The sequence below is a fragment of the Cydia pomonella genome, chromosome 2, assembly GCF_033807575.1.
Source record: "Cydia pomonella isolate Wapato2018A chromosome 2, ilCydPomo1, whole genome shotgun sequence".
In the NCBI taxonomy this organism is placed as follows: domain Eukaryota; kingdom Metazoa; phylum Arthropoda; class Insecta; order Lepidoptera; family Tortricidae; genus Cydia; species Cydia pomonella.
Window position 1 is genome coordinate 1,231,939 of NC_084704.1, and position 12,145 is coordinate 1,244,083.

At 38.7% G+C, this 12,145-nt stretch overlaps 1 protein-coding gene across 2 annotated transcripts in view; it reads right to left on the reverse strand.

The window, feature by feature from the left end:
• Window positions 1-12,145, reverse strand: part of LOC133530964 (inverted formin-2) — a 173,440-nt gene that overhangs the window by 12,683 nt on the left and 148,612 nt on the right. For both annotated transcript variants that reach the window (XM_061869038.1, XM_061869031.1), the window contains 8 exons: window positions 11,318-11,426; window positions 9,208-9,288; window positions 8,394-8,553; window positions 7,598-7,631; window positions 2,273-2,411; window positions 1,527-1,706; window positions 902-1,016; window positions 189-397 (listed from right to left, as the gene is read on the reverse strand). In XM_061869038.1, the coding sequence (XP_061725022.1) occupies window positions 189-397; window positions 902-1,016; window positions 1,527-1,706; window positions 2,273-2,411; window positions 7,598-7,631; window positions 8,394-8,553; window positions 9,208-9,288; window positions 11,318-11,419 (1,020 nt within the window). In that variant the 5' untranslated portion in view covers window positions 11,420-11,426. The remainder of the gene's footprint in view (window positions 1-188; window positions 398-901; window positions 1,017-1,526; window positions 1,707-2,272; window positions 2,412-7,597; window positions 7,632-8,393; window positions 8,554-9,207; window positions 9,289-11,317; window positions 11,427-12,145) is intronic.

Genomic DNA, 12,145 nt, shown 5'->3' on the forward strand with positions numbered 1-12,145 from the left:
CATATCATCTTCACTCATCGCACCTGATATGTAGTATTTCCGGACCTAATTTGACGTAAGTCATGTCATCATTTCATAGCAAGTTTGAGAAAAATCGTTTAACTGTTTCATGTAGCATTGGATTTTTTACTGGATTACCGGTAGGTTGGTTATGATACTAATGAATTGTTTTCTGAGTATATACTTACTTTATTATTAGGTATCTTATTCCAATTGATCGTCTTCATCTTGGTCTTCGGTATCGGCGTTTCCTGCTGCGGCAGCTTGACGTCGATGACCGGCGCCGGCGGTATAGGGGACGGGGCGGACAGGTTGGGGGGCGCGGGGGGCGGGGGCGGGCCGCAGGGCGGCGGGGGGATGCAGGGCGGCGGGGGGATCATTGGTGGCGGTGGTGGGGCTGGAAATAAGTATGATTACGATAAAAAAACTATTCCGAATAATTATTTGAACTTTATATTATTTAATAAGTGTACAAAAACATTGCATTTTATAAAGTCTTTACACACTAATACTATATAAATATGTGTGCATCTGTATACTTTCGGATATTTGTTTGCGCTAAATTGATAGAAAAACATAGTTTCATACAGAAATCACGCAAAAAACGTTATTTTGGTGTTACATTGATAAAAAAACATAACGTTTTTAAAAAGAGGCAATCGTATTTTGTATGGAAAGCGAACTACTCTAAGGGGCAGTCCATGCCAAGATTAAGTTTTCAATTTAGGTGACAAGGTTACAGACCTTCCAACGTGAATGGTTTCTATAAGAATAGACTAGTGAGTCTGATAAGATATTGTGAGATAACAGATGATCAAACGTGAGTTTTCATGACATGTGTGACTCTCCCCTGAATTTTTATATTTGTATGAACGTAATCATATAGATATGAATAAATTACCAGCAAACGGCATTGGTGCCGGTGGAGGCGGCGGCGGCGACAGCGCTCTCTGTAGGCTCTGCTTCCTTCCTGCGTTGGAAACGTCTCGGTGCTGGCACGTGCAGCTCATCTTGGCCTGGACAACATAATAAAGAATAATATGAAGGAAGGGTTGTAAAACAAACCTGAAAATATAAGCGAGTGTTAAATAAGAGCTGGAAAATTTTCCGGTGACAACAAGAGTCAGGAAACTCTGTGCATTTCAACACTGTTATAGTATTTTGATAGCTTAAACTGCTCGCTAAGCTATTATAGTCCCGTAGCTACCCTATAAAGCTGTGGATAGGATATTTAGAAGGATGCTTGATGGACAGCTCTGGCGGTCAAGTCTGTCCTCTAAAGCTTTTCTGTACATTTTTGTTACATGTATCTACGGCTTAAAAGTCTTCGTCCCTTACCTTCTTTGTAGGGAAAACCATGTGTAGATTGTGTGGGTGACTTGACCAGTTCAGTTTGACCCAAGGAAAATCGTGCCAAGAGAAGTGGTGTTAGACAAAAGCACAATTTTACTGCCACCATAACACCCGCCATTTATGAGAATAGACAATGTTAAAATATTTTACTTTAAAGCAGTTTCAAAACTAACCTGCACGCTAGGTGCTCTGAGGAGTTTCGCAGCATCTTCCCTAGTTTCCAGCAACGTAGCACGATGAACTAGCGTCTCCGCTGTGTCCCACACTATGTCGCTGACCGGCTCCTTAGGATCGATCTTCAGGAGATGCTGCAGAATGCTCAGGAAGGGGATCTCTTGAGGAGTGTCAGCCACCTAATAATATAAAACGGCGATAAGCTCAATCACTTCTTGGAGGGAGCAACTTTTGAAATCATAATATTTTCTGATTGTTTTTGATAAAAAAGACGTTCCCCACTTATGCCCATCTGAGATCTCATGCCATTTGTAATAAAGTAATAGATCCACCGCTCAGGTCTGTCACAAGATTTCACTCTTGGATATACGCCTTTCCCATCCATCACACCATGAAGTGCGATACTGCGCAGTCTAGAGCATCAACCGGATGCCAACAGCCCTTATATCGAGGGCCTCCCTATGCCACACTCGACATAAGGCTCTACCTAATGTAACCATTTTAGGAATTGAATGCCCCGATGGTTATGCTTTCTTCAGGAACATCATTATAACTTTAAGATTGATAATATGAACTCTATAGGTTGCTTTAAATTACTTTAAATATGTGAGCGTAAAGATTATCGACAAACACCAGAATCGCCCAAAACGGAACAATAACTGGCCTGGAATAAAGCCTAAATCCAAGCTTAATTCAACAAAACAATCTATATACAAAGTTGCTTAGCAGTTGGCTCTAGACATACCTGTTTGAGGATAGCGTAGAAGACATCCAGATGCGAGTTGAGATTGATGCCTCCAGGGCCTTGAGCCTCGTCACTCTCCCGTTGCTCTTCGAAAACATCCAGCTGTACTCCCAGATCTGGATGGCTGGCCGCTTCATGCCTGAAGACAATACAAATATGTTTTAAAATAAATTCCCGATGGACCGAGCAAGCTTGACCAGATCACCAGTTAACCTTTTTGTTCATATGAGTGGTCCCAAATGTGGATAGGAGCAAGCGATTTACTGGGATACCAGCTCAGTCAGTCGAGCTATTGAAGCGCGCTTAATGTGAATTTATAGAGAGAACATAACTTAGAAATTAACTTGAAAAAGACCAAAATCATACAATTTAAACCCATACAAAAAAAACCATTAGAACTAAGTTTAGACATTACAACATGTAATATAGAAGAAGTCACGGAATTCAATTTGTTAGGTATAACCATAGATTCCGGCATGAATTGGAAGGCCCACATACAAAACATTAAAACGAAAATGTCGAAGTTTATATATGCCCTAAGCATACTAAAAAAGAACACAAACTTCGAGTGTGCATTATCCGCATACTACGCATATGCGTGCGCATGGCTTCGGTACGCTGTAGTCCTTTGGGGTGATAGTGTCGAGGCCGAGCAACTTTTTATAATGCAGAAGAAGTGTATTCGAATTTTAGCGAATGTGCGTATACCAGACAGCTGCCTTCCGTACTTTGTCCGCTACAAACTATTAACACTGCCCTGCATCTATATATTGCAAGCTGCTATTTTTGTTCGCGAAAACTCTCATTTATTTGAATTAAAACAGGATAAGGAAACAACTAGAGCACAGTATAGGAATAAATTGCAACTACCTCAAACAAAACTACAAATGTGTAGAAATAGTCCACATTACAAATGTATCCTAATAACTAATAAAATTCCAGACTCGATTAAGCAAGAACCTGAAAATGCGACCTTCAAAACTAAATTAGAAATATTATTACTCGATAATGCTATTATTCAGTTAATGATTTTTTTGATGATAATTTATAATTGCTATTTTATTTTGAATTATTACTGTACTGACTATGTATTTATCCATATAATTGTAACATATTTAAATGTATTAATAATTTAAATTTTGTGTAGGTATTTGTAAATTCGGATGATGATCGTGACGAATAATTTTATTTTATAATGATTAGCTTAGATTTGTAAGGTAGTATATTGTTATTGTATGTCCTCACAGGGCGTCATGGACTGACTTACTGAATTGTATTGCAACACCTTAATAATGTATGTACATGACTATACAATTAATAAATGAAATGAAATGAAATGAAATGAACTTAAGTGACATTTGCGTTAGAACATTTTTACTTCTTATAAAATAAATACGAGAGCTACGAAAATTGAATTCCCCTGAATGTATTCGTTATTATTAATTATATGGTGTTACCAACATCAGATGACCAGTGATGTATCGATCGAACGTCAAGTCATAGTAATTAATTGATCCAATGTTACAAATCGACGGATCAGTGATCGATCAGTGCGGATTGTTTTATCAGTAGGCGTGGTAACTTGGAAGCAATTTTATTTTTAATTTTACTTTGTTTAGTTTTGCAAGCTATGGAATAAAGCCGCAGCCTAAATTTACTAAAGTGTTCTATACGAAATTCTTCTTAAATTTATCCCGTCTACATAATTATACTAAAATCTTTCCGAAGCAATTAACGAAACCTCGGTTAATTAAGAAGATATGTGCCGAGGCCAATATGCCAAATTCTCTAGATAAGTAAAATTGTGTAATTATACAATTTATGTTCCGAATTAGAGATATTACTATACTTATATGATAACACTAACTAAACCAAAGCGACTCTATGCTTATTTTTTTTTTACATTTATTTAGATAAGAAATGCTTGGTTAATGAGTGTAGTATAAAAATTGCCAGAAAAAGTTGTCACGTCTGCACCAAACGATTGGGTAAAACCAGATCCTTTATACGGTATCTACTGATACCAATACCATTAACTGATAAATTATCGCATCTTGCATCTCATCAGATTGGCCGTGTATCTAATATATAAATATCAATCTTATTAACTTGATTAACGATTAATCGTACGAGAGATCGTCGTCGTGTCGTGGAATGACGCATGAGGTTGACGAACAAATGTTTAGGTACCCTAGAATGATCAAATGTAGAAAAAAATATGATCTTGGGGTTCCAAATCACATAAAACTTTCTTTTCACACGATTTTTGATCGTAATTTTTTGATATCTTTTACTATTAGATGCAGTAAACGACATTTTCCGTGCCTAAGTGGCGATGGCGTGAGGCGTGATCATTGCAACTATTGCAAGTAGTGTTAATAGGTGAATATGTACATACTTCGTAGTTAATATTGCTGAATGCTCACCCATGCTCATGGGTGAATTTAAAATATCAAGTTTCTTAAATATAAAACTGCAAAAAAAACAACAGCAACATTGTGGTAACTATTAAAACTTGCAGCACATAAGTTACTCCGTGAATCCAAACAATTTTACATGGTAATTAGATACTCTATTGTAAATTGCAGTAAGTTTCGTTACTACATTCGTCCTCTGTCGATCGAATTCTTGATACTAGAAATCACTTTAAAACTCATAAACCTTTAGATAACCTGCTCACGTTGTGGTGTTCGATTTTCAAACCAGCAAAAATCTTAGGAAGCCATTAACAAAAAAACTGTTTAATTTCACGTGCCAATTTAATTTCAATCGGCTGCCCAAATTAGGACTGGGCTGATGGCGATAATAAACATGATATTTTACGGATCCAAAATAAAAAAAGATAAGTATTAAAATCCACACTCCTCACTAACCAGTGATAGACCTTGTGTTATTGCAGTAAGGTCCATTTTCAAGTAAAAGTGTAGCCGATGGTACGTTTGCACGAATTTGGATGAGCCAATGAACTGATTTGCATACTCGTTCGGCAGATTTGAATTTAACGACTGCGGGAATTCTTTGTTTATTTGCGTAAAACGAACGTTTGGTGACATGTTGTGAAAATATTCAATTAATCAAAGTAAAACAGTTATATCAACTATTTTACTTAAACAAAAATCATGGATATCACGGGGGACCGTAGGGCTGGCTCGTTCCTTGCTTAACGGATCGGCATAGCGATCCAAAGGGGGAATGCAGCCAGCCTCATGGGAACCCTTCCGCAGGGATCGGACCTGGATGACCTAACTTAATAAAAACATATTGGGTTAGGTCACCCATGTTATGTTTTTATTTAGGTATTAATTCTACTTTTGTAGGTAATTTTAATTTTAGGTTACATTTTATTCAAAGTTTGTTATTATTTAAATGTGTTTTTGGTTTTAATAAAGTTTTAGCAATTATATACGCAAGTAGTTATAATAATTTCGCAGCGCATTGTAAGTACCTACCTCGTTTTTGCATAATAGGTTTTATATAGCTGTAAGTTTTAACATTAACTTATATATATTTTTTACTTTGTAGGTACTTTTTACACATATGGGTTGTAAATGTCTGAAATAAATTATTATTTAATTTAATTTAATTATGGGGACAAAAGAGCTGGCAGCTTCCTCGCTCAACGAATAAGCGTTGCGATTCAGCGAGGAAATGCTGCCAGTATCTTTGGCACTATGCTCCAGGGGCCCTCTTTAGATATAGATTTTTAGTTTTTAATTAGTTTAAGTTTGTATTGTACCTATATTTACATTTTAATTAAATTATAAGTTGTATAACATAAAAAATTGTTGAAATCAAAATATAGAGCATAAATACACGTGCCAACCTGTTTGCGTCACAGTTGACCATGGCTATTCATCTTTTTGGGTTTCCTCGTGTGAGCAGAGCCTAGGCCATAGACGAGTGGTTAACTTTACCGAAATGAATTTATAAGTGAAAGATCGCCAACATTAAGAGTGGGAAAATGCTCTCCTGTCTCTGTTCAAATACAAATACATTTATTTTTCAAATTGACAAGACTTGAATAATTAGTAATTAAATTAAAATCAACAATAAAGTACAACCGCTTCTTAGAGCAAACAATAGCCCTCACATTAGGTCGAGCCTGTGTCGTGAGGACTGTGGGATTAAACATAGGATTTACCAACAAGATGCGTAGGATAGATCTGATAATTGGAGGCAAAAATGAGGACTACGTTTGTATGACTTTCCCCACTATCCCTTATCAGTTCCGAATAATAATGGCAACCCTTCTTATTGCTAGCATATACCTACTTATACTCTCACCAGTGTTTTTTTGCATGTTGGAAATAAGATCAAACGTGACAGTAAATCACAAATGACACGTCTTCTCAACGCGTCTGGAAAAATGTTTGTTCTACGTAGTTCTACAAGGTTGTCATTGACCACAGCAAAACCATAGTATTATATCACACCTAATCATCGCTACCACATAATAACATTAAACTACATCGACAGACAGACGTCATCAATTCCCACAGATTCAATCAAACCACTCGTCATTCGTCATCGAAGATATCGCATGATCTGTCTCATTTTTTGTCCTCTTGTTTGTCGCAAAAAGATTCGTATTGGTATTAGATACGCGTCACTGAGCAGATTGTAATCAGATCTAGTAAAAAGCGTAGTAAACTTGTAGTTAAGACAATAAGACAGAGTTATGGGAAACAAAGTAGTCCATCTATGATATTTTTTGACATACGATTCGGTAGAAAATTGCCAAGATTAAGTAAAAAACAAAATGCTGTATAATCAGTTTTTTAACCATTTTGTTTTGTTATTCAGCTGCTCTCCCAAATTATATTCTAACTTTTAGACTTTATGCTACTTATTATTCTAAAGGTAAACCCATCCTAAACCTACTGCGTTCAATCTGTCCAATGTTAAACCTAATAAACTTTTCATATTCATTGTAGCTTAAGTGCACTGCGTGTGACTGCGTGGGACTTAGCCAATTTGTGTAAAAATGTCTTATAATATTTATTTATTTATCACTGTAAAGTAGTCATATGTAGCTTTCCATGATAAAATTTACCTTGAATTACTAACTTTAGGCATAAGGTATCATTTTGATATGGGAAGCCCAACACGTCTATTTTTTCATAAATTATCACTAAAGTGGACCAATAGCTACCTACGTTAACGACTTTGTCTTTGAGTACGCTTCTCAAATTACAAGTCTTCAATCCACGCATTCCTTTGTTTGGAGTTGAATTACTTCTTCTACTGCGACAAGATAGCTAAACTATACATAGATATAAGGTTAAGAGTTAACCTTGTGTTTATTCTAATGGTGTGATTGTTTACCTCAGGTTGTTGAGTGTAGGCAGCAGTCCCAAGCCTGTAACAGACAAAATTATATTGTAGATTGGATGGCAATTTTGTGGCCAAAACGGTGTAATGATACGCGTATGATTATGATAAATGGCGCATTTATATACGGGAACAAATTAAGAAAAAATGTGCCGGATAAAATGAAAAGCTAACACGGTCACCGTCACGTTTTTTTACGTATCAGGGCACTAACCTAAGACCACTAATCAAATTATCAAAATTCAAAAATTTATTCTGCAAGTAGGCCTCAAGGGCTCTTTTACAAGTCAATACAACATTTATAGTAACATCATATAGTGACATGAAAAATACATAACAACATTTATAAATACAACAGCCAATACCTGGGTAAACATTACATTATAATAATCTTAAAATAAATAATGAATACAATACAATTTATAATTAATCAGAATCAGAATCTTTATTAAAGATTAAATCGTTCTTCGTTTTGATGCAGTCCAAATTTTGAGATTTGAGGTCTAGATCCAAAGCAGTTTTTTAAAAGGCTAGCTTAGGTTATATTTAAAGGAAGTGCGAGTAAACCCTTAAAAACAGACTGAAAAAAGGTGCCATTATTCAGTTCTTATGAATTCATGTGTAGTACCTAGACACATGAATTCATTGAATTCATTGCGCACATGAGTCCTCTCTGATAATCTCGGAGCGCTAATGATGAGGCAGTTGACGAAGGCCACAAGTGCGGTCTTGTAGTCAGTGGTACTGGTACTCTTCAGTTCTTGAACTACCAAGTGTAATACTAACTTACCAATGAATTCATTGCGCACTCTTGTCCTCTCCGGCAATCTAGGAGCGCTGATGATGAGGCAGTTGACGAAGGCCACCAAAGCTGTCTTATAGTCAGTGGTTGTGGCATTTTTCAGTTCTTCGACAACCACGCTGAGACGGTAGCGCTCATTCTTTAAAGTCTAGAAGATCAGCATATTTAGTTGATATAAGTGAAGAAAACCAACGCCAAAAATCACGGTGAAATTTTTGGGAACTTTTTTGATATTTGAGTACACTGGAGTGGAAAATGCGATACCTGTCAAGTTTTAAGAGTCTAGAAAATAATTAATAATTGAAATCATAAGTACCTATTATTATAAATTATGAATATTAAAAAAAATACATTTAAATCTGCATATTTCATTTTACTGAATAGCAGGTCAGGTGTGCAATGTTAGAGCTTGAATTTTAAACTTATATAGTCAAGCAGAATCGTCTGCAAGCATTCACCAAATCCAGCAAGCGGGAAAATGGAAAATATTACTTTAATATAAAAATAATAACTGAGACAAAAAACAATTGGACTTTTAATTTATTTTGTTTATTGTAAATTAAGTATTATTAAAGCATAATTGATGGCGAGTAATCCACTAAGCAGTCTAACGCCTAATTTTAGGATTGTCCACATTTAAACCGTAGATGGTACAGACCTGCCAGCATGAGTTGCGTTCTCGCGCGCGACTCCATACATCTAGCGCGACTTCAAGTATGAACTTGCGCGCAAAAACGCAACTCATGTTAAACCGCAGGTATTTAGATCGCTCAACAAACTTTGATTCCAACAGTTGACTTACCTTATATCGGTCGAGAGTGTCAACCGCCCTGGCGTAGCCGTCAGCATTGTACACACACAGGGCAGACAGCAGCTCGAACACCTGGACAAAAGAATAACAACACATTAATACTGATTAATATATATTCGGTATCATAAATATTCAAACTGTTGCATGGAATCAACATAAATAATCGTGCTACGCCATAAATTTAACAAATTATATCTGGTTTTCTGTTTTGATGAAGTCTCAACGCAGTGATCATACAGACAAAGGCTTTCTCAAAGTTATTTTTGGCTAATAATCTATAAAAACTACTAAAATACCAGAAAAAGAGAAAGGGTAACTAATCAAAACTATTTCTGCTTGGAAAGTGTTTCAGTAATATAGTGAATAAATCATTCAAAGATAAACTTCATCAACATCTACTCGTTAATAAGGACAAGCTTTTTCATTCTGATGCAGATAGATCTACCTCAGGGCATCCGCTAGCTGGTGCGGTTGCACGGAGCGGGTGAGCGGATTAATAGTATGCAATAAGTTCGGACGCGTGTGACGGATTTTACCTACAATGGCACCCGAGCGTCCAGCACTTCAAGTAGAACGTCAACTTCGCGTGGCGTGAGCGTCTAGGGAAATTGAGCAGCGTGCTCTGATGACGCCGCGAGCAGTATTTATATTATCCGTCCACACTTATCCATGCCCCACTGGTCGCCTCGCTCGATCGTCCACTCAGAAGACGTACGTACCGCCAAAAACGAAAATCGTAATTTCGTAATCTGACTTTTTATAGCTCTTGCATATTCTAACGACAGAGAGGCAAATTAAGAAGTTTTTCGCGGCTAGGGCGTCAGTTTACACACCCAAGGGCCACTGAACGCACGCTATGAGCGCTGTCGCGCTCTGTGTAACTCCTCAGGTAACTCTATTGCCATTGTTTTTATAACTATAAAAAATGTGGGCACTGGGCATTCGTCTCGTCTTGACTTACCTGCTTCTTAACAGGCAATACCGGCAATGTGAGCGCCACCGCGAGCTTGCTAGCGTACTCTGTATGCTCGACCATGTAGTCCAGACCCACTCGTCGGCTCTCCATGCCGACTCTGGCTTCGTTCCTAGACTGACACCTGCTTTTTACTATATCTGTCTCTCTTCAACTACTTACCTGCTTCTTAACAGGCGCGGCGGGTGAAGTGAGCGCCGCCGCGAGCTTGCTGGCGTACTCGGCATGCTCGACGATGTAGTCTAGCCCCCTCGGCTCTCCTTGCGGACTCTGGCTTCGTTCCTAGACTCATCTGCTTCTTACTATAATTCATAATTCATAATTCTATACGATATCTGTCTCACTTCAATTATTAGACTTACCTGCTTCTTAACAGGTGCGGCGGGCGACGTGAGCGCCGCCGCGAGCTTGCTGGCGTACTCGGCACGCTCGACGATGTAGTCTAGCCCCCTCGGCTCTCCTTGCGGACTCTGGCTTCGTTCCTAGACTCATCTGCTTCTTACTATAATTCATAATTCTATACGATATCTGTCTCACTTCAATTATTAGACTTACCTGCTTCTTAACAGGTGCGGCGGGCGACGTGAGCGCCGCCGCGAGCTTGCTGGCGTACTCGGCATGCTCGACGATGTAGTCTAGCCCCCTCGGCTCTCCTTGCGGACTCTGGCTTCGTTCCTAGACTCATCTGCTTCTTACTATAATTCATAATTCATAATTCTATACGATATCTGTCTCACTTCAATTATTAGACTTACCTGCTTCTTAACAGGCGCGGCGGGTGACGTGAGCGCCGCCGCGAGCTTGCTGGCGTACTCGGCATGCTCGACGATGTAGTCTAGCCCCCTCGGCTCTCCTTGCGGACTCTGGCTTCGTTCCTAGACTCATCTGCTTCTTACTATAATTCATAATTCATAATTCTATACGATATCTGTCTCACTTCAATTATTAGACTTACCTGCTTCTTAACAGGTGCGGCGGGCGACGTGAGCGCCGCCGCGAGCTTGCTGGCGTACTCGGCATGCTCGACGATGTAGTCTAGCCCCCTCGGCTCTCCTTGCGGATTTTGGCTTCGTTCCTAGACTCATCTGCTTCTTACTATATCTGTCTCACTTCAATTATTAGACCTACCTGCTTCTTAACAGGCGCGGCGGGCGACGTGAGCGCCGCCGCGAGCTTGCTGGCGTACTCGGCATGCTCGACGATGTAGTCTAGGCCCACTCGGCTCTCCATGCCGACTCTGCAACAAAGAAAAGACGTTTAGATATATTACAGGATAAGATGAGAGACGCACATAACAGTGAAAACTACCACACTACGTATAATAGCTGTAAGGCTCGAAATCGTGATTGACGCCGCTATAGTTGTGCCGTTCTCGAGAATGTTCTCCGTTTACTATCTCGCAAGAGAACATTCCCCATAAAAAACCGGGAACGTTCTCGAGAACGGCACAACTATCACCATTCTTAGTGCCCGTAAGGCCCGTCCTTAGATATAATTATGTCAAAGTGTAACAGCCATTGAAGAACTCATTCAATTGTTTACAGGATTTTCAGATTCCAACGGGTTTTTCAATGGTTGTTGTGGCCTTTATTCAAAATTCTAAAATATATTCTGTAAGCAGGCCTCAAAGGCTCTTTTTCTCAAACTTGCTATGAAATGATGACATGACTTACGTCAAATTAGGTCCGGAAATACTACATATCAGGTAGCATGAGTGAAGATGATATGTAAAGGAATTTCATACTGCCTTACACACCTAGGACTGTAAAGCAACCTTCTTTTGTTTTTTAACGTCAAATTGTGACACAACGTCTTGGCATCCAACCATCAACTAGCTTCAGTTAGCTTGGTACGGTGATTTGTTGTGCATATTCGTTGCTAAGCAACGGCGGTGGCGCATCGCGCAGGCGCGCGGACTTCGCGCGTAGGGTTGTACCGCTGGTAGAGTGGCGAGCC